This window comes from Xyrauchen texanus, chromosome 8 (genome assembly GCF_025860055.1).
Source record: "Xyrauchen texanus isolate HMW12.3.18 chromosome 8, RBS_HiC_50CHRs, whole genome shotgun sequence".
Lineage (NCBI taxonomy): Eukaryota > Metazoa > Chordata > Actinopteri > Cypriniformes > Catostomidae > Xyrauchen > Xyrauchen texanus.
The window spans coordinates 28626944-28652333 of record NC_068283.1 but is presented as its reverse complement, the minus strand read 5'-3'; the positions used below and the strand labels follow the sequence as shown (position 1 = coordinate 28652333).

General features: G+C 45.2%; 1 protein-coding gene across 1 annotated transcript; it reads right to left on the bottom strand.

The window, feature by feature from the left end:
* Positions 1 to 1128: 1128 nt before the first annotated feature.
* Positions 1129 to 12036, bottom strand: LOC127648409 (uncharacterized). The gene is made up of 6 exons (XM_052133075.1): positions 11943 to 12036; positions 10814 to 10999; positions 10527 to 10720; positions 2570 to 2720; positions 2329 to 2456; positions 1129 to 1781 (listed from the first exon to the last, which is right to left on the bottom strand). The coding sequence occupies exons 2-6, from the start codon at positions 10992 to 10994 to the stop codon at positions 1734 to 1736; spliced, it is 702 nt and encodes a 233-aa protein (XP_051989035.1). The 5' UTR covers positions 10995 to 10999; positions 11943 to 12036; the 3' UTR covers positions 1129 to 1733.
* Positions 12037 to 25390: the final 13354 nt, after the last annotated feature.

The following is a 25390-nucleotide window of genomic DNA, read 5'->3' as shown; positions in this document are numbered from 1 at the left end:
GGCAGGAGAAGGCAGACGGGAGGTTGGGATCTAAATGCGGTCTTTTATTGCAACAACAAAATAAACAAACACAGGAACAAACGAAAAGTCCACGATGGGAAAAATCAAACTCAAACACAAAATAACATCCACGAAGGGCAAGGTAATCCTCGAACGAACACTCAGGAGAAAACATGAACAGGCATGAACAAACATCAAGAAACACTAGAAAACATTATAAACATACAACAACGATCGACAAGGACTAAACAAAGAACCAGGGTTTAAATACACAGACACAATGAAGACTGAACGAGACACAGGTGAGAACAATGATGAGTGCAGGCATTGAGGGAGTCCGGGAATTGTGGGAATTGTAGTTTTTTTAGACAAGGACAGTGAACGGGGCAGACAACACAGGATCGTAACAGCGTTGGCAGGTTGCGCATGTGCAGTTAGTTGCCCCGGAAGAATCTCTTTAGGACTTCTTTGAACTTTCGTCGCCATAGCAACCAACACCAGTGATTTTTTTATCTGGGTCAACACTAATGAAAGCAGTTTCATCGATGCATATGAAGGTCAGTGCGTTCCACAATGCATAAATAAACAGTAATCAGTTAAAGTGCCCAAATTCTCAAACCAATATATGTAGTGAATTTGGTAGTATCACTCTAAAAAATTGCTGGGTTAAAACAACCCAATGTGGGTTATTTTGGCAACCCAACGCTGGGTCAAATATGGACTAACCCAGCGGTGGGTTATTTTAACCCAGTTGGTTGGGTTAAATCTTTGACCCAACATGCTGGATTGTTTAATTGAACTCAACTATTGATTAAAAATTACTACATTGCTGGTTAAAAACAAACCTGAAATAGGTTTGAAAATACTGAGTGCAGAGAATTACCAGAGGAAACAGTAATAATCAAAAGGAGAAGATTTATTAATAAGAAAGAACATCCAAATGTAATATAAAAAGAAATTCATAGAAAAAAGGCAATTTTTCATGCTCAATGAACAATAAAACAGCATATAAAACATTTCATTCCAATTTGTTTAGAAATATTTAAAAAATATTTAATAAATAAATAATAAATAATGAAAAATATTTAAAAAATAATTAACATCAATAAATTACATTAGCTTCACTTTTAACATTAAATTACATTAGCTTCTCATTTAACATTAAATTACATTATAGCTTCACTTTTAACATTAAATTACATTAGCTTCACTTTTAACATTGAATTACAGCTTCACTTTTAACATTGGTTATCAAAGTGGCACAAGTGCTTTATAAATTAGTTTGACACTTAAACTTTTAGTTTAATCTTAATTTAAACTCATAGCTTTTTAGAGAGTAAGGTTAACAAAGTGGCACAAGAACACAGTGGCACAAGTAAAATGCTTTAGATATATGCATTAGTCTGACAATTTTCCTCTTCATATAAACTCATAACATTTTAGAGAGGGTTAGTTTTTTTGGTTCCAGTACTGCTTAACATGACAAATATCCACGGAGCAGTCTTACTGAAGGGGATTCTGTTCCTGGGAGTTTGTAGACAACAGTCTGCAAAAATTCCCACACTGGTGCGCACTGCTTTGGGAAATGGATGTCCAAAACATAAAAAAAGTTTAAAGCATGTGTCCACAGCACCAAGGAGAGTGTTTTGCTGTATAGTGCCTGTTTGCCAACAATTACAAAGGCCTGATGGCACTGACTGTCATCCCCAAGACCAAGGACGAAGGGGAAGGGTTTAGTGAGCCCAGCCACCTGCCAAGTATTCAACTATGTTGGTCCCAACCTGTTCAAAACAAAAGAATGTTAAAAACATACAACTCACAACACAATGCAGCATTATATACAAAATTAGGGGTGGGACAAAATATCGATATGGCGATATATTGTTGTCCTTCTCTGTGCGATACGAGAATTGATACTTTGAAATGACTTAAGAAAAGGGCCTGAGGCACTCAGGAGGATGAAGGTTAAAAAGCCTTTATTAATCCATGGCTAGTCTAATAAAATAAAAACATGCCTACGCGTTTCAGCCAGCAAGGCCTTCGTCAGGGCTTGAAGTGTTTGACAAACAGCTCACTTCCTTGTTAAGACCAGTAATCAATAACAGCTACTTAGGTTGAGCAGGTAAGAATCTTATATTCTTAAGATATATGTGGATCCCTTCACTGAAGAGCACCAGAAGTATTTACACACTTTTACACCCAAGAAGCACTCCCAGCATTTTTCTGCTTTTTGTATCAAACTTTGAAATGACTGTTGATATGTTTAGCCATTTTAAGTTGCTCTTAGTATGGTCTGTATAGTGATGTGTGCAATGCTACATTACTTACATTCTTGAATTCAATGAAAGACTTGATATTTTCTTCCAAGCTTGGTTTGAACATTTTCATCCCGTTTTTGTAGACAGGGGTGGGCAGTATCACAGGTAGCAGCCTGAGTGCAATGTCACTTTGGACTTCTGTGCAGATTAATAATTTGTATCAATTAATTATTTTACTGTCATTATTCTAAGGCAGAGACTCTATTATTATAAAGTTTGGGTTGGAGCTGAACTTGCATTCACAACTGTACCTGGAAACAAATTTTCTACATTGTGGAGAAGCTCCTGAGCCTTTTTCTCCTGGCTGGCGAAGTGAAGGATTTTGTCTTTGAAACTCAATTTCCAATTTTGACAAATTCTCTCTGCATGGTCGGGGAATAATATAGAGAAGTCTTGTGAAATCTGAAAGTGACAAATCAATAGTGCATTAGCTTATTTTAAACACTTCAAAGGCAATGCCCTGTCTTCCGTCTTTATTGAGAGTGTTTAACCCATTTCAAACCTTTTTTAAGTTGGTTTTTAAGATTATTAATTTTCCAGAATTTCCCAATTTAAAAATATATCCCTAAAAGACACAATGTTCTTCAGCTAATACCACACAAGAGATTGGAAAAAAAAAATATATATGTTACAGGGCTTCAGACTGTGACTAAATGATAACATGAGGGTGAGTAAATAATGACAGACTTTTCATTTTTGGGTGAACTATCCCTTTAAACCCGGAACACACCTTTGCCTTGGTTGCACTGGTGCGCCTAACTTTTTATCACGCTCCATATACATTCATATATATTATGTAAATGCTTTTAAACAAGAATAAGATGTAGGTAAATATTTGTTTTATTTGAAGCACAATTATACTGTATACAAAAATAAAAAACTTAAAAAAAAAAAAAAATGTTTAAACTGCTGTTCATTTTTGTGAAAACGTTTGTGTATCTGATGTTCAAGCGTAGTTCCGAATACTGCTAAAAAAACTGAACTGAGGATCACATGGTGACAAAGATATGAGGCTTTCTAAGCACGCGCTTAAGTAAAAAGTCAAAAAGTTAAGTTTTAAGTCAGTCAGTGCGAGTAAGACACTGAGATATTTTTCTGTGGCTTATTGCGCTTGACAACTCTTTTTAACATCAAGCATGACCCACACTTTATTTTCTCATTCAAGTTATTTTTGTAAAAACTGAAACATAAGACTAACTTGGTAAAAACCAGACCATTCTCAGTAGTAACTGAGTTATGGTCTGGCAAAGCTTCATTAATAACTCATTTCCAAAGGGGACTCAAATGCCTCTGGGCGCAATTGGATAGACCTAAAACGTATCGGTTACCTAACGTAACCTCGGTTCTCTCTAGATGAGGGAACGAGTATTGCGTAAGCTAGCTTACGCTACGGGAAAGATTCATCTTTTCTGAGATATTGAAGCCAAAAAATTATCCTTAATTTTTGTATCCATTGTCAACGCAGTGCGGCAGCTGCAGACCTTGAGCGGGCTAGCTAGCGAGCTCATAGGTTGCTCTGCGGCAACTGCTGCAGCCTATAGACGAGCTTGGGCGAACTCGCATCCAATGAGAGGCGTCCGCGCTCACTGCAACAAAGCCCGCCAAAATGGGCGTGACTAGAGTGCATATAAGCGTAGTTCGTAGGCTGGAATCCTGGTTTTCATTGACTGAAGCGAAAAGTCGCTCGTAGCGCGAGCACGGCCGGCTACGCAATACTCGTTCCCTCATCTAGAGAGAACCGAGGTAACGTTAGGTAACCGATACGTTCTCTTACGAGAGGTTCTCTCGTATTGCGTAAGCTAGCTTACGCTCACGGGAACCCATTGTCAACGCCGTGCGCCAAGCATCCACTGTATGAGCCCCAGGGAATTAAGGGGGACCCGGGGAGCCCTTATGAGTGGGGAAATAATATTTGGCCGGCAAGAATGCGGGTCATTGATTGTGTAATACATAAGCACATAGTGGGAAGGGAACGACAGAGCGGCGGTGCCGGTCTGTGTGGAATGTGTCCCATCAGTGCAGCTCACCAGGGGAGCTGTAGCGTATTAAACCGCTAGTAGTTTTGCCTGCAGAGCGGGCACTTCCATATTGTAAAAATCTGACAAAGGTGGAGGGGGAAGTCCATCCCAGCTGCCAACACATATGTCGTGAATGGAAATCCCGCTGGACCATGCCCACGAGGATGCCATGCCTCTAGTGGAGTGAGCCCTAATGCCCAACGGGCATGGCAGGTCTTTTGACGCGTATGCAGCAGCAATAGCGTCCACTATCCATCTAGATAGTGTCTGTTTCGAGGCGGCAAGACCTTTGGTGCGCCCTCCGAACGAAGCGAAAAGCTGCTCAGAGCGTCTGAAAGCGGCAGAGCACGCAGTATACAATCTCAGTGCTCTGACCGGGCAAAGGAGATTGGCGTCGCGTTCGCTATCGGGTGCTGGCAGCGCCGATAGGGAAATGACCTGTGCTCTGAAAGGAGTACCGATCACCTTGGGAACATAGCCGTGTCTAGGCTTTAAAATGACCTTGGAGTCACTTGGTCCAAACTCAAGACACGCAGCGCTGACAGACAGCGCGTGAAGGTCTCCCACACGTTTGACTGATGACAGGGCAGTCAGAAAACGGTTTTGAGTGAAAGGTATTTCAAATCCACGGATTGAAGTGGTTCGAAAGGGGGCTTTCATAGTTTCGAGAACTATAGAAAGATCCCAGATAGGAACCGATGGGGGCGCGGGGGTTCATCCTTCTAGCTCCCTGAGGAAGCCGGATGACCAGCTCGTTTTTACCCCATGACTGGCCGTGCAGGGGTTCAGCGAATGCCGCAACGGCCGCCACATACACTTTGAGCGTGGATGGGGATCTGCCCTTATCCAGCAGCTCTTGTATAAATACGAGCAGCGACGACACCCCACATGTCCGCGGGTCCAGGTCTCGGTCGGTGCACCATTTTGAGAACACAGACCATTTTAACGCATAGAGTCTTCTCGTGGAAGGGGCTCTAGCGTGTATGATGGTGTTTATTACTCCTTCTGGCAGAGCGACGGGTAGTCGTTGATCACCCACGCATGCAGCGCCCAGCGCTCTGGGTGGGGATGCCAGATTGTGCCGCGAGCTTGAGAGAGGAAATCTGCTCTCACTGGGATGGGCCACGGCGCTGTCAGTGACAGCTGCGTAAGCTCCGGAACCATGTCTGATTCTCCCAACGCGGGCTATGAGGAGCACCGAGTGACGCTGCTTCCTGATCCTCTGCATTACCTGTGGCAATAGCGAGACGGGAGGGAAGGCGTAAAGCGGGCGCCTGGGCCAGTCCTGGGCCAGCGCGCCTCGCTCGAGAAAAATATTGGGCAGTGAGAGTTCTCTTTGGACGCAAAGAGGTCTATCTCCGCTCTGCCGAATAGGTGCCATAACGCCTGGACTGTTTGAGCGTGCAGGGACCATTCCCTGGGGGAATATTGTCTCTGGACAGTCTGTCCGGGCCGCCGCTCAGGTGGCCTGGCACGCGCGTCGCCCTCAGCGAGCGCAGGTGGCACTGGGACCAACTCAGTATGCGTTTCGGCCAGATGGAAGAGGTTCCTGGATCTGACACCGCCCTGACGGTTTAGGTAGGATTCCACAGATCTGTTGTCCGAACGGACCAGGACGTGGTGACCCTGAATGACCGGAGAAAGCGCATGAGCGCGCACTCGACCGCTATCATTTCCAGACAATTTATGTGAAGGAGCTTTTCCTGAACTGACCATAGGCCGAAAACCGGAGAGCCCTCGCGAGACCGCGCCCCAACCCGTGTTGGACGTGTCTGTCGAGATGACTTTTCGGCGAGATACAGCTCCCATTGTCACTCCCCGCTGATACCATTCGCCACTGTCCAGGGCTGCAGAGCTGAAATACAGGTCTGAGTCACCTTGATGGGCTGGCGGCTCGTGGCCCAAGCCCGGCGAGACGCGCGGGTGTTTAGCCAATGCTGAAGCGGGCGATGTGCAGTAAACCCAGCTGAAGTACTGCTGCGGCTGAGGCCATGTAGCCTAGCACTCTCTGAAATTTCTTCAGAGGTGTGAGGCTGTTCATCTGAAATGACGCGGCTAGTCGCTGCACACGGCGCGCGTGCTGTGTAGATAAGCGAGCCGTCATTGCCACTGAGTCTAGTTCTATTCCAAGGAAGGAAATTGCCTGACTGGGCTGTAGTGAGCTCTTGGTCCAATTGACTGCAAGGCCCAAACTGTTCAGATGACTGAGGAGAACTGTCTGTGAGACAGAAGCTCCGTATGTGATTGCGCCAAAATCAGCCAATCATCCAAATAGTTCAGAATTCGCAAACCCTGACTCCGCAGGGGTGCGAGCGCCAGCGCCCATGCACTTCGTGAAAGTACGGGTGCTAAGGACAGGCCGAACGGAAGGACGGTGTATTGATAAACCTGGCCGTCAAAGGCTGAATCTCAAGAATGGCCTGTGACGGGATTTATCTGAATCTGAAAGTATGCATTTTTCAGATCGAGAGAAATAAACCAGTCCCCTGGCGCACATGCGCGAGGAGTTTGCTGGTTGTAAGCATTTTGAACGGTCTTTTTGCAAGCGCTTTGTTCAAAACCCTGAGATCTAATATTGGTCTGAGGCCGCCATCTTTCTTGGGGACAAGAAAATAACGGCTGTAAAACCCCGACTCAGCTCAGGGAGGCGGCACTCTCTCTATGGCCCTTTTGCACAGAAGGTTTGCTATTTCTGAACGAAGCATGCACGCTGCTTCCGTGTTCAAAGTAGTTTCGAGCCAGCTCTGAAGCAAGGAGGACGGCGATCGAACTGTAGCAAATAGCCCTGTTTTATTGTGCTTAACACCCATTCGGATATCCCTGGAATATCTTCCCACGCTTTGAAGCGTAATGTTAGAGGGTGAATGGCCAAATCGCTCTGATTGCCGCACACAGCCGCTGAACAGAATGTGTGAGCGCGCTTACTGTGCTTATGCTGGACTGCTCGCAGACAGCATGGACAGGCTGTTCTGTGAGTGACTTCCGATTGAGGTGAATGGGGAAAGAGTCACGCCTGTTAAGTGATGCGCAAGCATAGCCACGGGCACGGGACTTACATACAGAGAAGTGTTTGCTGGCCGTGTGACAGAGCGGGCAGAGAATGGGCGCACGCGATGTATTCGCTGGAGTCGCATTTATTGACTCTAACACTGGAGTGGTTCGTAACCGCTTTTGAGTGTGCTCTGATGGGGACACGGAACGTGTAATGCTTGTGTGTAGAGGTGAACACTAGATTGTGGGCACATTTTCTACACATAAGGCATGTTTACTCTTTACAAGATTTCTTTGGGTCGCCGTGAAAACGGCGTTTGAGTGCAGGCAAACGGGTAGTATCGCCGGCTTGTTGGCTGCTGAATCCACCACTGCAGTAGCCTGAGAGAAGGGGACTGACAGGGAGCGAAGCTTTGACGGTGGTCCGGCCGTGGCGGGACTGAGCCGTCGTTTTCTCAACAACGTTAGGAGGACTTCGGTTGCTCAGGTTTCAGTACAATCTTAGGCCGAGGCCCGCAGGGGGGCGGCGGTCTGCGGCGGCTGTCTGAGCGCGATCGAGGGCGGCCGCCCTGTCGACGCTGAGAAGTCTGGCTTGTTGAGCTGGGCGCTGTGAAGAGGCTCGTGCAGGAGGCTGGTCACGTGGGCGGCCTGCAGAGGAGCTAGCGCGACGAGGCAGAAAGAGATTCATGGCTTGGGCTTCGAGAAACGGTCAACAATGCCACTCACCGCGGAACCGAAGAGACCGGACAGAGAGAGCGGCGCGTAGTGCGTTCAGCTTCTCCCAAGTCGGCTAGTCAGATCTGAAATAGCCTCTGTCTGTAAGACGGCCATGGAATGCAGAGCAGATGCGGCTTGGCCGGCGGCGGTATAGGCGCGGCCAACACAGGCGGAAGTAGTTCTGCAGGCCTTAGACGGGAGCACCAGCTTAGACCGCCATCTCGCGGAGGGCGGGCAAAGGTGCGGCGTGGAGTCTGTTGGGAGCCTGCTCAGGGGGCGGTGACCACTCGAGCCCGAGGCGGTCAATGGCCTGTGTGAGGAGGCGCGTTAGTTCCCCTTCGACTCCGGCGTGGGTCCTGCTGGATTCCTGGGCTGAGGAGGAGGTGTGTGAGCCTGACCACTCCTCGCTGTCCGAAGCCATGATGGAACAGCCCTTATCCTCCGCTTCTTCGTCCGAGATGGCCCGGCGGCAACTGCGCGTCCCGGGTGGGCGGGGAGGGTGAAGGCGATGCTCGAGGGAGGGGCTCCGGCGAGGCAATCGCTTCTACCACTGGTTCCGGCAGCCTTTGAGAGCGGCGCTTTTTACTGCGCGGCTGAATGGAAGGCGGCGTGGCGGCTTCGGTCCTGAGCGCTTCGAGTCGAGCCCGCAGGGTGGACATCGGAAGCTCCTCGCAGAGATCGCATCCGCCTTCAGCGAGGGCGAGCTCTGCATGCCCCAGTCCCAGGCAGAGAGCGCAGATGACGTGGCGGTCTCCGGTGCTGTGAGGGGCGCGGCATGAGGCGCAAGTGGAGCGAGGCATCTTTAAAAAGACGCTCGTACTCTTTTGTGAAGTTCATAAGAACTAGCTTGCTTTAAAAAAGGATACGTCGCCGGATGGCGTAGCTCGCAGGACGGCTGAAGGTGGCGAAGACGGCCGGCTTCTTCGAGCGCTGTCCACGCTTGGTTGATGCCCCTCGAACGGCGACGCGGCTTCCAGTTCAGAGATGCGAAGAGCTTCGCTGAAGAGATGAAAATCAGGGTTCTAGCCTACGAACTACGCTTATATGCACTCTAGTCACGGCCATTTTGGCGGGCTTTGTTGCAGTGAGCGTGCGGACGCCTCTCATTGGATGCGAGTTCGCCCAAGCTCGTCTATAGGCTGCAGCAGTTGCCGCAGGGCAACCTATGAGCTCGCTAGCTAGCCCGCTCAAGGTCTGCAGCTGCCGCACTGCGTTGACAATGGATACAAAAATTAAGGATAATTTTTTGGCTTCAATATCTCAGAAAAGATGAATCTTTCCCGTAGCGTAAGCTAGCTTACGCAATACGAGAGAACCTCTCATAAGAGAACCAACCAATCAGAGCGATCGTCATCGTGTAAAGCCATATGCTGCGTCCCAATTCACCTAAGTTACACTACGCCATAAAAGTATGTACTCTTTTGTGAAGAAAAGGTATTTAGTTTTGAATGTGTAGCAAAAAAGTAGGCAAGCTTTGGGACATACTAACTTCGTCATCTTTATTAGACGGATCTGTCACGTAAACTGCCGTCAATCATTGTGTCACAGTTAAAATCCTCTATTAAATCTAATTTAATTTCCTACCATTTCGGAGAGAAAGGTAGTATCACGTTCATCTGCCAGTGGGTCTTTCATGGAGACTGTCCTCATGTGTTTGCAATTTGAATATAATAATGCATTTAAAAGTTGCGCTTCACCAACGGACGTCGCTCAAATGCCTCTGGGCGCAATTGGATAGACCTAAAACCAATCAGAGCGATCGTCATCGTGTAATGCCCGCCTCAACGTTTCTGATTGGTGCCGCTATTTTGCCGGATTAGAAATGGGCTTGAATGAGCTCTTTGCCAGACTACTTGCAGAGCAAATCTAAATTTGCTGGAAGTTGTCTGGGTTTTCCCAGGCTAACATAAGACGTGATTCCCTCCCGAAGGACATGTGAAAAACTTGTATGTGCTTCTGAAGGAAAGCACTTTTACCTGATATCTCATTTTAAAATATGAGAGATTAATATAGATCGATTTAAAATGATTAATATAACAATGGTAGTTTATTTTCATTAATATGCATGATAGGCCAATTTAATCACATTTTTAAAAATTTAATTGTTTTTATGGATCATTTCATAGATGTTTGCTGACATTATTTGAGGCAATCTAACTTTTATTGTTTTAAGGCATGTTTAAGCATGTTTGCACAGTTAAGTTTACATTATCTTACTTTTGTTTATAAACTATATTTTTATAGTTTAATTTAATTAATAAACCCTCTGGTTTTTCCAGGCTTCAGTTATTGTTGGGATACTCTTTAAGTTGACAGCATCATCAAATTATATATCATGATAAATATTGTTATGAACAATATGGAAAAAGTATCGTGATCATTTTTTTTTTTTTTTTTTGCCATCAACCAGCTTAAATGACAATCAAAAGGAATTATGACTTTCTGAAAGAAAAAAAAAAAAAGAGCACAGATTTGGACCTACCATGCCTGGAGTATCAAGGAGTCGAGGGAATTCACAATTTATGTCCTCAATCGCTTTTGTCCCATTAGCTCTTATCCACTGAGCCCTATGGATGGCTGTTTCTTTCATGTATTCTGCTACTTTGTCAGCTGGCCACATATTATTTTTGAGCCATTCAGAAATTTGCACTGCCCTGTCTGGTGAAATACTTGGCTCTGCAAGTAAAAATAATTTTAACAATGAAATTAAGAGCATTTGCCAAAATAATAAACAGATAACAGTAAAAGATAACAAATTTAAACATTTACCTGGTATATCCAAGATGCTGCTCATGGCTTGAGAATCCTTCTCACGGCCTGCAGAGTTTTCACGGCTTGCACAGATTTTACGGCTTGAGCAGTTTTCACGGCGTGATCTCTTTCTGATATTTCTTAGGCGTTCCTCCAGGAATCCAGTAGCTGGACGATGGCTCGTCCTGGGCTGAACCATGCTTCCTAAAAACACAAAATAAGTTTGTATCCTGTAGGAACGTGACCAAAACTAAATACTTTATTTGCAAAGGCACATATAATGAATAACACATTCTATGGAGCTCCTAAAGGGACATGGTGATGGAACAAATTTGAGATAGGAGGAGAAATTAAGTTTCAATGCTTTTGTTCACAAAAGTTTAACAAATAAACTAAGGTTGTGCAATGTCTATCAAACTGACATCTTAAGATATTAAATGTGTGTGTGTGTTGTAGCTTGTTTAAAGCTTGTTAGTCTAGTGGTTAATAAGTAAAACTGCATATTATTATGTCTGAAGAACATTGTAGCCTGCGCTACTTCTCTCTGTTTATAGATATGAATATATTACATACGTTAGCTTTAGGTAACTTAACTTACTCAGCTAAAGTAACGTTACTCTGCAGTAGAGATAGGTCCAACAAGTCCGACTATAAACACTTAACTGTTAGCAGCTATTCAAGACTCAATCTAGGGTTTCATGACTGGACAAAAACCCGGTTTGGAAGATGAACTCATGACGTACTCTCTAATTTTGATCATTTGAAACAAAAAAGGCGATAGTTTATAAACGGCTGACGCGAATGTCGTATCATAAAGCAAACGACGCTCGCGTACCGACAGTCGACCTTAAAAAACCCAATATAAAGACACATAACGTTAGTGAACTAAATGACTCACATAAGTCACATATTTCAGGGGAAATGTTGGCCAAAAGAGGTATCTGACTTATTCAAAAGGCAGGGAAAAGCTGTAACGTTAACGTTATAACAAAGTAACGTTATAATGTTAGGCCTAACCTTAAACAAAAGAACGAAGCTAGGGGTTACTTCAAGACTTTTTGTGTCGTGTGAATCGCCCTATTTTGCATACTTTTACATTTTCTGGGGTACAGTAATAGTTTTCTAGATTAAATACTCTAAAACATACCTTTTTTCGCCGAATAACAGCTGTCCTTGCTGAAAAACGATCTTCTGAGGTGATCCAAAATGCCCGCGAAGGCAGAGTTGTTGGTCTGAAGCCTTGTTTGAGGCGTCGATGGGAGGGGTGAGTTCACTGTTTCAACGGTCACAACCGGTAATCCAGCGTTGGGTTACATAAAAAACTACCCAACATTGAGAAAATAACCCAATAAAATGACCCAACAGTCTCAACCCAGCGGTTGGGTTAAAAAAATAACCCAGCATTTTTTAGAGTGTATATGTACACGGTATAGGTTAAGTAACAATATACCTTTACACCATAATGTGTAGGGAAACAGTATGTGTGAGCTAGGAATTAAATTATTTGAGCCCACGGGACATGTCCCTATAGTGATAACGCAGCGTTTCATTCCCTCTCAGGGAATTAGGGTTATAATTCATTTAACAAATACATTGCAGTTCACATAGCTTGCAGTAGTAGGTGCTTTTTTGTCCTCTGACTGTGCAGTGGCCTTGAATCACACCAAACAGCTCAACAGAAACTAATAGAAGTGGAACTTTATTGATGTTCCAGTGATCCGGTTCTTCCCAACTTTTAAAAACATCATCTCATTTTACAATTGAGCTTTTGATTACACTCTGTAAATGCCTAAGAAATCAATATAGTAGATGCCCCTTAGAGACATTTCCCCAGATCTATAAGTCCTCCATGATTCAAGGTTAAATCCATACATAATGTTCAAGACATATAGGTAATAAAAGTATTTATGACATTGTTAAAATGTCTTGCTCTGACCCTGGTTTGAAAGTTCTTGTTAAGCCTGTCTTAATTAAATCACAAGTGATCACATATTAGTATTTCACGAGGCTGAATAAATACAGTATGTGAATTTTATCAATCTGCAAATGCAATTGCAATTTATATCTGTTAACGCATTGAAAGTCTTACATAATACATTCAAATCAAATCAAACTTTGTGTATCCTTTCTCTCAAGCAAACATTGCAGGTCTAACACTCAGAAAACAAATATAAAGTAAGGAAAACAAAAAGTAATGTTTCAGTTAGTACTTCAGATAAGAATAAAAGAGAAGTAGCTCTGTTAAAAGTAATTATTAGCATGGGCTGTAATAACCATATAGGCAGAGAGGCATTATACTGTATGATGGTACATTATAAAACAATATTTTGATGTGGATGAGCAACCAAGGAATATACTTTGATATTGTCAAAAATGTTTATGAAATATTTAAGTTAATTGTACCACTGATAAATGACAGTCATAAAAGATATATTTACAACTCAAGAAACTTGTATAAGATGATATACCATATAGGGCTACGTAACGTGTTTTTCTGCTCTCCTTTGAGTCTGATGCTTCATAATTTTTCAAGAATTTGAGAGACTTCATGCTGAGATATATGCTTAGTTGCTATCAATAGGTGTATGTTGTGAACACATTTATTTTTATATATTTTGCTGACACTGTCGCAACAATCTGTACATGCTGTTCCTATGGGACATGGACGATATGAGAGATAAAATCTGGTATGGTAACTCAACATTTACTTGAAACATTTGAGCTGCTCATAACTTAATGGCCACAGCATCCTAACCACATTGTAGTATGTGGTCAAGAAGAGACACAACACAGTATTTCCTCCACATGTGGGCACACTGTGGCATCTGTGAGTCTCAATCATGAAATTAATTAAATTAAATTAAATACATTTGTCTGTAATGTGTCATATTTATAGAATATGTGACATATAAATAGTGTTTTTTGAGAGCTGCCTGGTCTTACAAATAAATAAATAAATTATATTTGTGAATTGTATTTGGAATGGATTAATGAAACAAGACAAACACAGGAAATCTTTTGCAATATTTTTAATAAGTTTGTATTTCCAAAAATATATATATATTAGCTGAATTTACAGATGGCAACAAAACAAAAAAGCAGCTTTAGGTAAACTGTAAAGAATCATAAAAGATATTTTAAGCACATATTAACAGAAAAATGCACAGTACATAACATGAAATATACAATGTGTCTATCAACACATTTTCTAGAGTCTAACTATAATGTGTCCCCTAAACCCAGGATTCATGACTAATTTGGTCCTTTGGTCCATATTTGTGTAATTTCAGAAGATGCTATTCTAACATAATTCTAAATTATGTTTTTGGTGATCCATATGTGAATAATATTTATATATATATTTTTTATTTCCACCAGAAAGTGAAAATAAAATATTTTTTAAGCACTTCTCATATAATGTGTTGAGAGATGCTGAGAAAGACAAGGACTTGGATTGATGAAAGCATGCACAGTTAACTAAACAAACATCACACTATTATGCTGAAAGCTAATTATGTCTTAAGTCAGCTAACACACCGAAACTTAGGAGTGAAGACAACAGACTGAATTTATTATAGCTTACATGAGACTGCAAGAGAAATTAAGCCTCTAATTACCATGCTCATCAGATTATATGCATAAATACACAATGAAAAAACACAATTTATTGTGTGCTTGGAATGTTCGTAGCTTGTACATAATTAGTTTACAACTGCATGAGTCACTGATCATTGTGAGTGCTGCAAATACCATATAACTACACTGACAATCATGAATATTTACATTTACTCAAACTGAATAATTCTGAGTACAGGATTAATATTGCTAGTGAAATGCAATGCTCTTATGTTGAATAATACATTTAGTTTAGGAGTGATGCAAGGTATAATAAAAATAAAGTCAGTCCTGTTGCAGCTGTGTCTACCATTTTTTGACTAGTTAGATTTGAGTGGGGGCCCTTACATTTTAAATTGCTACTTTCAAATATAGCCCAAACCGCAGAGGGTGACATTCACCATGTTCAGCATATTGTTTATTACCTGTTTCCAGCAACATGCAATAACAAATGGCCAAAGGCTGAGAAGCTCAAGGAAATAGAATCTAAGCAAATCTACATCATAGCCATTTGCTCAGGAGAGTATCAGCTGCATTCCAAAGCTCAAGACATTTAGGAGCCAAGAGTCTTCTTCTTAATAACCCTTCTGCGCACTTGACTGGTAGTTGATGCGTTTGCATTGGCCCTCTCAGTCTTTAGTTCATCAATGAAGGTCTCCAGTGGTACAAACTTTTCGGTCAGCTCACCAAGATGTGCTTTCAGGGCATTGAACTCTTTGTACAAGTCATCCAAAGCCTCAGAGAGAGGTTGGATCCTGAGAACCATCATTGAGAGAAATAAATTAAGAGCTTTAGAGAGATGTACATGGTAGTTCCCAACTGATTTTGCTTCAGGACAAAAATTTTACATTGGACATTGAGTGGCAACCTAACACAATTCCAAAAGCAAATGTGCAAAACACTGTACAAAACACATTGTGGTCAGCACAAACCATGTTAATCATCATTGCAAGTGAACATAGTTGTGTAGTTTTGTTCATGATCTTTGAGGATATTTGCTTGTCACACAGCCATTCCATGTGGCCTCTACCTATGGTTGCTAGCTATGAATTTATGCCAAAACACTACAGAGTTTTAATGGACACTTTCGATTATGTTACTGATGGCATAGCGCCCTGTGGAATATGATAATGTCTAGATTCCAAACCAATTGGAGCCAAGCATTAAGCACATACAATTTTGCAAAGTTTCCAGCTGTCCAGCTTAATGAAATGTTCAGCTCTGAAAAGAAAACAGTCCACATGCTTGGGATTTTGACGTAGCTGCAGAAACCATAATAACAACTATCTGCCCCTCCCTGCTGTTTTATATTTGTGGAAAGTAAAAATGGCCTAATCTTAAATCTGATGTAACACCCCTGCAGATAAGACCAGCATTTTGTGTTTTAGATACTGGTGCGTTGGTGTCCCCACCAGGTTCCTTAACTAGATTAACCAGCTAGATTTATTTGGTCAACCAGCTTAATGAAAGCCAATGCTGGTTGATCAGCTTAACTAACACCAAACAAGAAATAACCAGCATGGGAATTCATAATGGTCTTGTCAACTGGACATTAATCCTCATAATATTACCTGGAGTAGTCTGGCAGCAAGGACTGGTGGTCATTTCGTAGAAGTCCCTTTATTTGGCTCAGGATATCAAACCTCCAATCATCCAGGACCCGAGTCAAGTTTGCAACTCCTCGCATGTTTACTTTCTCAGCTGAGAACAAAAAAAAAAGCAATATAATTGAATTTTCTGATTTTACTGCACTCTATAACAGCAAAATAGCCTAGTTATTATTTAGGTTCATATATATATGAGAGGGCTTTGAGCTTTGAGTGTCTATTTTACACTAAGCACACATAGCCCATCATTGCTGAGACCAAACTCAAGACAGCCATAACACATTTCTTTGGTGTCAGCTGCAGGTCAAATGAAGGCAGGCATTTTGTAATTGGGTCATAGACGTTGAACATGTTAACAGGTTAGACGTTAAGGGAAGTTAAGAACTGAGAATTAAGTGACTATTTTCGCTCCAATAGTCTTGTGGAAACCAAGGAGTTTCTGACAAACAGTGCCCTCGTGTGCCAATGTACTGGCTCAGGGTGTTTTATAGTATTGGTGCAGTTTATCATGGTGTTAATAAACTGATTGTTGATAATATAGTAACCATGTTTAATGTTGTGGTTACTATGATTTTCCTAGAAAAATACAATTGTGAACCTATGGTTACTGTAGTAAAACCGTCATTCTTTTTTGTAAGGTAGGGTTAGGGGTGGGGGACTCCAAATAAACACAATAAAAATGCTGCAGTGATGACCCACACTGTATGTTAGTATTAAATAGGAGTGTAATAGTGTCTGCCACTATTTGCACTGGAGTGCAAAAAGCATTTGTCGCTATTTGCACTTGGTGCAAGTAGCCTCTGCCAATATAAAACCATATATAAAACATATAAGTGAGAAAATATCAAGGCATACATCATTTGAATGTCAACCAGCTTGTTTTTGTTAAGCAAAAAGAAATCAGCTCACCCCCATCACGGTAGTTCCACTCTTCTTTTGCAGGGCGTCTCCTCTGACCACAGACTAAGACCACGGCCACAGTCAGGAGCAACAGACTATCCCTGAAACTCATTCTCGTTCCTTTTGTCACCAACACAAGTACAACTAGAAATTCTGATTGTGTTAATCTGCACTGTAAATATTCTGAAAGTCTACTGTCTCCCAGAACAAATGTTTAAACATTCTCTTTCAGATTTTTAGGCATTCATAGGCAGATGATGTGTAGCCTATATTTACTGAGAGTTCAATCAAATCTTGTGCTACAAAACTTACTATTAATCATAATCCCAAAAAAATTATATTGGTGTAAAGTGAAGAAACACCAATATTTGCAATTTCAGGACACAATTCATAATTACATACAATAAAATAATTTAGAAATATTAAGAAATTAATGTATTGTAACTGTATAGGAATAAAACTATGAATATATTTAAAACCCTACTCTATATATTTCATAAGCAAGACCATATTAAATATTTTCACTGAGTAAAAAGGCACAATTAAAATAAAATAAAAAACAATCTACCCTTTTGGAATGAAACAGAAGTTTGTAGCTCTAAATATCCATGCTTGCATACATACCTGTCAGAAAGTTTGGCAAAATGTGGGTTCTGTAATGTGCTTCTGGAGTTATGTACCTTCGTATCTACCAAACAGAGCTACACCACCCTTGGTGCCTGTCCCAAGGACACTCCCTCCTTTTTAAAAAACATTCCCTCACTATCATACACAACTTTTCCAAGCACTTGGCTTGTACGAGCAAGCAACTAACTTGAATTTCAGATCTCCCCTGAGGTCCACAACGTTAATCAAGGATAGTTTACAGGCTTTTTTGGAATGACTATCCGATGTACAATGTTGCCAACACATTGAGTAATAAACATATCACAAACATAAAAACATGTATATAAAATAAATAAATAATAATGATAATAAAATACAGATGACAAAGTAAAATACAGAGAGCAATGAGAAAGGGAGTAAAAAAAAGGAAATGAAAATAGCAGTTTCAATAGAGCTGTAATATCATGAGGGGTCAGTCTCTCTCCCTCGTATGATGACAGGAGGACATATAATGCACTGCCAGCTGAACACACTCTACTTCTCTCCCATAAGACGAGAGGTTGTCTAAATTACTTATGTCCTTGAATTCAGGTAGATTATGAGATATTTGTGTAAAGTGTGTGTTTCTAATTTGTCTCATATTTACTGCAGTGTGTGAGGAAGTGCAGCTTGTCCTTTTTAGTACCCGTAGTGGGTCTGGTCTTGGAATTCCTCCGCTGAATTAGCGGACCAGAGGGCTAGGGAGATAAAACATCCAGGAAGCACGAATCTAGTGGCCTCTCCTGGGGGAAAAGAGTGCACATGATAAACTCAGTGGAGGGGAAGGATGCTATGTGCAAGCAGAACACCTGGTCAGAAGTTCCGCATTCCCGAGTTCTACGTGCTCGGACCTGAGAGAACACAGGACGAGACCAACTCAACCCTGGGATTGTAAAATCTCATAAAGGTATTGGGTGTTGCCCAGCCCACTGCTCTGCATATGTCTACTTTGGAGGTGCCATTGGCCAGTGCCCACGAGGATACCACATTTCTCGTCGAGTGTGCTCGAACCTGCAAGGGGGCAGGCACGGCCTGGGTGTGATAGCATCAACAACCCAGTGGGAAAGCCTCTGGTGGACAGTGAAAAGGGATCGCTGTCTCCAAACAAAGCAGTCAGAGCTGCTCAGAACATCTAAAGCTCAAGGTGCAGTCCAAATAGACACGCAAAACCTGCACAGCTGAAGCAGTCTCATATGAATAAATCCCAGTGGTGCAACTACTGCGGAGGATGCAATATGCCCCAGGAGCCTCTGGAATTGTTTTAGAGGAACTGCTGTGCCTGGCTTGAATAAGGTGAGGCATTTCAGCACCGACTGCGTGCGCTTGATGGTGAGGTGCACTGTCATTGAGACTAAGTCTAACTCCATGCCGAGAAAAGAGATGCTCTGAACCGGGGCGAGCTTGCTCTTTTCCCAGTTGACCTAAAGCCCTAGACGGCTGAGGGCTGAGGGCTGCCTCTGCAACCTTTGTGAAGACTCGAGGGGCAGGGACATACCGAAGGGGAGGACCTTGTACTGATACGCCTGGACGTCGAACGCAAACCGTAGGAAGGGTCGTGTCGAGGTAAGATAGAGACGTGGAAGTACGCGTCCTTCAGGTCTACCAATGCAAACCAATCTTGATGCCGGACGCAAGTTATAAGTGTCTTTGCGTGAGCATTTTAAACGGGAGTTGTGCAAGGCCCGGTTGAAAACTTGTAAGTCCAAGATCGGTCCTAAGCCTCTGCCTTTCTTGGCTACTATGAAGGAAGAGCTGTAGAAAGGGCGTTTCTAAGATGGGGGCGTGCGCTTCCTGATGTTTGGAAGCCACAGGAGGATGCCCTCGGCGAGCAGACAGAGCACGGCCTGCACTGGAGCAGCGGAGGGGCATGATGTGGGAAATGGCTTCTGTCTGTTTCTTCACCGCAGAGAACTGCTGGACGAAGTCGCCAACGGTGTCGCTGAATTGACTGAGCTGGTAGACGGGGCGTTGAGAAAGCGAGCTTTGTCTACTTCCCGCATCTCGATCAGGTTCAGCCATAGATGACGTTCCTGGACCATGAGGGTGGTCATCACCTGCCCAAGTGTCCATGCTGTGACCTTCGTGGCCCGGAGGGCGAGGTCGGTTGCCGAGCGCAGATCCTGAAACACGTCAGGTTCAGGACTACCCAAGTGCAGATCTTTGAGTGCCTTGGCCTGGTGAACTTGCATGAGGGCCATGGCATGCAGGGCGAAGGTGGCCTGTCCAGTGGTGCTGTTGGCTTTGGTGGTCAGTGACGACGTCATCCTACAGGCCTTGGAGGGGAGCACCGGGCGATCCTGCCAGGTGGCGGCGTTTTCGGGGTGCACAGGTGGATCGCAACCACTCTGTCCACATGGGGGACATCCGAGTACCCGTGGGCTTCCCCGCCATCGAGATTAGTGAGAGCGGAGGAGCAAGGAGGTCAGTTGCGGTCAGTGAAAGGTGTCCTCCACGACCTCGTCAGCTCATCGTGCACCTCTGGGAAGATAGGAACAGCGTGGCTGTGAGCGGCAGCCCGGGCAAAAATGTCGACCATCTGGGCATCAGCCTCAGACTGGTCTTGCCGACCCGAAGGTGGCAGCCCAGTCGAGTCTTCCACATCAGACGCCAGAACGCTCTCCGATGCAGTGGTGAACTCATCATCCAGCTCAGGGGTTCGAGGGAGTAAACAGACAGAAGCCACTCTCACCTCGAGCTCGGACGAAAGTCAAGGAGCGTGCCGGGAACAGGTGGTTTGTGGGGTTCTACCCGGCAAAAACGAGCCCGCTGCCAAATCGCCTCCATCGCCAGCCGGGTCATCCTCAATGCTGTGGTAAGAAGGAGCGATGCAGGGGGGGGGGCGGCTGGTGTGGCGTTCCTCTTTAAGAAGTTTCCATGGTTAGGCTCTCGCAGTGAGAATACAAACCATCCACAAACGACGCCTCAGTTTGATCGCGGCCCAGACACACGAGGCAACGTCTGTGACCATTAGTAGCGGAGAGAAATCAACCGCATACTGGAACTACACAAGGGCGGAAGGGCATCTTTATAAAGTATTCAATGGCAGCTGTGTATTGCTCTTTTAGAGAAAATAAACTCTTTTAATAAAGTAGAAGAAGGAGAAAAGGAGAAAGCAGAGAAGGAGAAAGCCGCTGATATGCGCCGTAGATCCAACAGCATAAGTTCTGCAGAGGTGAGTGGAACAGTAAGTGATCTCAGCTCGCTGATCGCACAACCGCTCGGCTCCGAAGAAGAAATCTGAATGAACAGAGGCATGATTCAATCTCTTTATAGGGAGGACATGCAAATTATGTCTGCCAAATTCTAATTGGCCTTTTCTCAAGTTCAGCGGTAACCGAGGCCTTCAAGAAAGTCCCCTAGTGTCGTTTCAGTCTATACATCGTCGAAGTGAGCAACAGACGGGGAACCAAATATTTTGCATTGTTTTGTTTGTTGAACGTATTTCTGTATAAGTGAGTGGCGTGTGTAGATATGATTAGTTGGTCGCTATTTATGCGGGAATCCAATTTGACATTTATTTATGTTCTTGAATGAAATTCACTAATCTGTTATTTATAGAGCAACAGAATAGTTTCCCGAGGTTGCTGCTTACTGTAATGCTCCTGTAGTTATTTGGGTTGTACTTGTCCCATTCTTTGAAAATTTGATTTTCCTTCCAATTCTCAGGAAAGTGTACTTTAATAAGAGATTAAATAATTTAAAAATAGAATCTTTCGGTGGTCACCCTGTACCATAACATTTCTATGAAGACAAAATGTCAAAGAATTCAAAATCCTTGTGCTCTGGAGACATTAAAAGACACTTACATGCTCAAGCTGATACCCCTAATAGGGATTCAGTTTGGACGGTGCGGCAGGAGAGATTCAGTGTCAACTGTCAAGCATGTCGGCAACGCTGGCGAAGGTCGTTGCTGACTTTGAGGATCTTGCTGTAATGCGTCAATTGATCACTGCCATGGAGATGAAATTATCTGAATTGGTTACAAGAGTGTCAGACGTCGAGAAATGGATAGATTATCTGGAGTCATCAGAGTGGGAATTAGCTGCTAAACTGCTAGCGATCGAGACAGACTTGGAACGCATTTGGGAAAAAATGGAGGACTTAGAGAATCGTAGCCAGTGAAACAACGGCCGAATTGTTGGAATTCCTGAGACAAAGAAGGATGAGATATGGTGAAATTCCTAGATGAGCTCTTCCCTAGTTTGCTCGACATAACAGGCCATCAGCTGGAAATCGAGCAAACTAACAAAGTTCCAGCTCAGAGATCTGGACAGTCTTTGTCAAACCAACTGACTTGAACAATTTCTTGTTTGCTTCTGAACATTTTTCTTTTTCTCAGGGCTTTGCTGGCCACTGTATAAAACATTTGAGTTAACATCTCTTATTCGTGCACGGCTGTGCATTCTTGCCCCTGGGCGCTTCGACAGCGCAGACAACTCGAAAGAGTTATTCTAAAAGAGTGAATTTTGCTCTAAAAGAGCAAAACACAGCGGCGTTGAACGTCCTTCTCAGGATGCGTCTTTTTAAAGCCGATTTTCCACCTCTGTGTAGTTTCTGGATGCGTTGATTCTACCCACCTCTGACGGCTATAAAAACTGCCTTGCATTCCTGGGTTGCGATCACACGCAGGCAGCGTTTTTATGAATGGTCTATGTTTTCAGTACGAGAACATAGCCATGACAGCATTGCGGTCATAGGCTTTTTCTTGTAGTGAGAAAAAGCCATTTCATTTCAGGTAAATCCCCTCGAAAACCCCCCGCCATCTTGCTTGTTTCCGTCCGCGCTCGGGATGAGCATTCTCTCCAATGGGTTATGTTTTCAGTGTGAGAACATAACCGCGGCAGCGTTGCGATCTCTGCTTTCTCTTGTAGTGAGAGAGAGCCATTTCAGCCGCCCCCCCGCGCCTCGCCTCCTTCCTACGGGATTGAGGCAGGCGCCACGGGCGATGGAGAACAATCTGGGGAGAATAATGGGACGCTTTCGCCGGGTAAATCCCCTCGAAAACCTCCCGCCTCCCCGGCACGCTTGCCTGTTTCCCCCGAGCTCGGGATTAGTGCAGTCCGCTTAACAGCCTACCGTCCGGTCCCTCGAGCTCCCCGGTATTGGATGATGACATCACAGCTGCATCGGAGAGTGTAACAGCGGCGTCAGATGCCGATAACTCACCTGGACCGCCACCTTCGGGTCTCCACCCAGTATGAGCCTGACGCAAGAAGGTCCGCTATGCTTCCCCGGGCTTAATTAGTTCCGCAATCATGTGCGCCGCTCACAGCCGCACCCCCCCCCCAGATTCCTTCCCGGATGTGCATGACGAGCTGAGCAAGCCCAGCTTCCTCGCTCCTCCGCTCTCGCTACCATCGGTGGTAGAACGGTCCCAGACCGCTCCCCCCTGCACGCCATGGCCCCCTCCTGCATGTCCACCGGGCCAGGGCACTTCAAAATCTGCACTTGGGTGGTCCTGTTCATGACGTGCTGCAGTAACTGCACTCAAACAGGCGATGGCCACTCCGTGGTCCAGAAACGCAATGATGGACAGGTAGTACGGGAGGCAGACAAAGCACGCTTTCTCAAACGCCCCCGTCTCCCAGCTCCGTCCATTCGGCGACACCACTTGACGACTTCACCCAGCAGTCCTCAGTGGTGAAGAAACAGACGAAGGCTATTTTCAAGCAAAAAAAAGCATCCTGCCCAGCCGCAAACCTGCCGCCAGGGGCCATGCCCTGTCTGCTCGCCGAGGGCGTCCTCCTGCGGCTGTCAAGAAAGAAAGAAAGTGGTGCCCCGCCTCAACTAACAAGTGTGTGGGCCCAGCTCTCAGCCCCAGCATTGAGCTCCCCGCAGAAGTTGGACGCCCATCATCTCACGGACCCCCTTGAGGACCCAGAAGGCTCCCAGGTGCTCCTGAGATGACAGACCCAGAGACCGAGACGTTAGCTCTGGAGCTGGTAAGACCACTCCGTTCCCCGGTGGAGGGCCGGGAGGAGAATTTTTTGTTAAATACTTTACACTCTATAGAGCTATTTCCTTGTTGTCTCTCCAACGAGCGTGCTCAGTCAGTGCTGAAATGCCTCGCCTCCTTCAACCCAGGCACCGTGTTCCCGCTAAAACGTTTCCAACAGCTCCTGGGGCATATGGCATCCTCCGCGGCGGCCGCGCCGCTGGGGTTGATGCATATGAGACCACTTCAGCACTGGCTCCGGACTCGAGTCCCGAGACGAGCATGGCGCCGCGGCACGCACAATGTAAAAGTTACCTCTGCCTGCCGCCAAACCTTCAAACCCTGGACAGACCTCTGCTTTCTAAGGGCAGGAGTACCCTTGCAGCAGGTGTCCCGACGCATTCTGGTCACAACCGACGCCTCCAAACAGGCCGGTGGAACCGAGGCCCGCTGCGCTGGCACATCAACTGCCTAGAGCTGCTGGCTGTTTTTCTGGCCCTGCAGAAGTTTCTCCCATTAATTCGGAACAAACACATCCTAGTCAGGACAGACAGCACCACGGTCGTAGCCTACATAAACCGCCAAGGCGGAGTACGCTCCCTCCACATGTCACAGCTCGCCCGTCGTCTCCTCCTTTGGAGTCAGCAGCGACTCAAGTCACTGCGCGCCACTCACATCCCCGGCAACCTCAATGTGATAGCGGACGCGCTGTCAAGACAAGGCTTGCCTGGCGGAGAGTGGAGGCTCCACCCCCAGTCGGTCCAGCTGATTTGGGACCTGTTTGTCTCCCAAGAAACCTCCCACTGCCCGCTCTGGTATGCCTGGACAGAAGCTCCCCTCGGGGCAGACGCGTTGGCACACAGCTGGCCTGCGGGGCTGCGCAAGTACGCATTTCCCCCAGTGAGCCTTCTTGCACAGGTGCTATGCAAGGTCAGGGAGGACGAGGAGCAAGTCATTCTGGTAGCCCCTTACTGGCCCACCCAGACTTGGTTTTCGGACCTCACGCTTCTCACGACAGCCCCTCCCTGGCGAATTCCCCTGAGGAAGGACCTTCTTTCTCAGGGACGGGGCATGCTCTGGCACCCGCACCCAGACCTCTGGAACCTCCACGTCTGGCCCTTGGATGGGATGCGGAAGATCTAGCCGGCCTACCATCGACCATCATAGATACAATCAATCAAGCCAGAGCCCCCTCTACCAGGCATCTTTATGCTCTAAAGTGGCGTCTGTTCGCGGACTGGTGTTCTTCCCGAGCCGAAGACCTGCAGAAGTGCGCAGTTAGGTCAGTGCTCGTGTTTCTTCAGGAGAAGCTGGAGAGGAGGCTGTCCCCCTCCACCCTCAAGGTGTATGTCGCCGCTATCGCAGCCCACCACGACACGGTAGACGGCAAGTCTCTTGGTAAGCACGACTTAATCGTCAGGTTCCTAAAAGGTGCCCGGAGGATAACTCCCTCCCGGCCTAACCTGTTCCCCTCCTACGATCTCTCGGTCATCCTTACGGGACTCCAGAGACCCCCCTTCGAGCCGCTTGACTCAGTTGGACTCAGGGCCCTCTCTCTCAAGACCTCCCTGCTGATCGTGCTTGCTTCCATCAAGAGGGTCGGGGACCTGCATGTGTTCTCTGTTAGCGACGCTTGCCTGGAGTTTGGTCCGGCAGACACTTTCGTGATCCTAAGACCGCGACCGGGCTACGTGCCCAAGGTTCCTACCACACCCTTCAGGGATCAGGTGGTGAACCTGCAAGCGCTGCCCAGGGAGGAGGCAGACCCAGCCCTTTCACTGCTGTGTCCAGTACACGCGCTTTGTGTATTTATCTGGACCGCACACAGAGCACCAGACGCTCTGAGCAGCTCTTCGTCTGCTTTGGGGGACAGCTGTCTCCAAGCAGAGACTC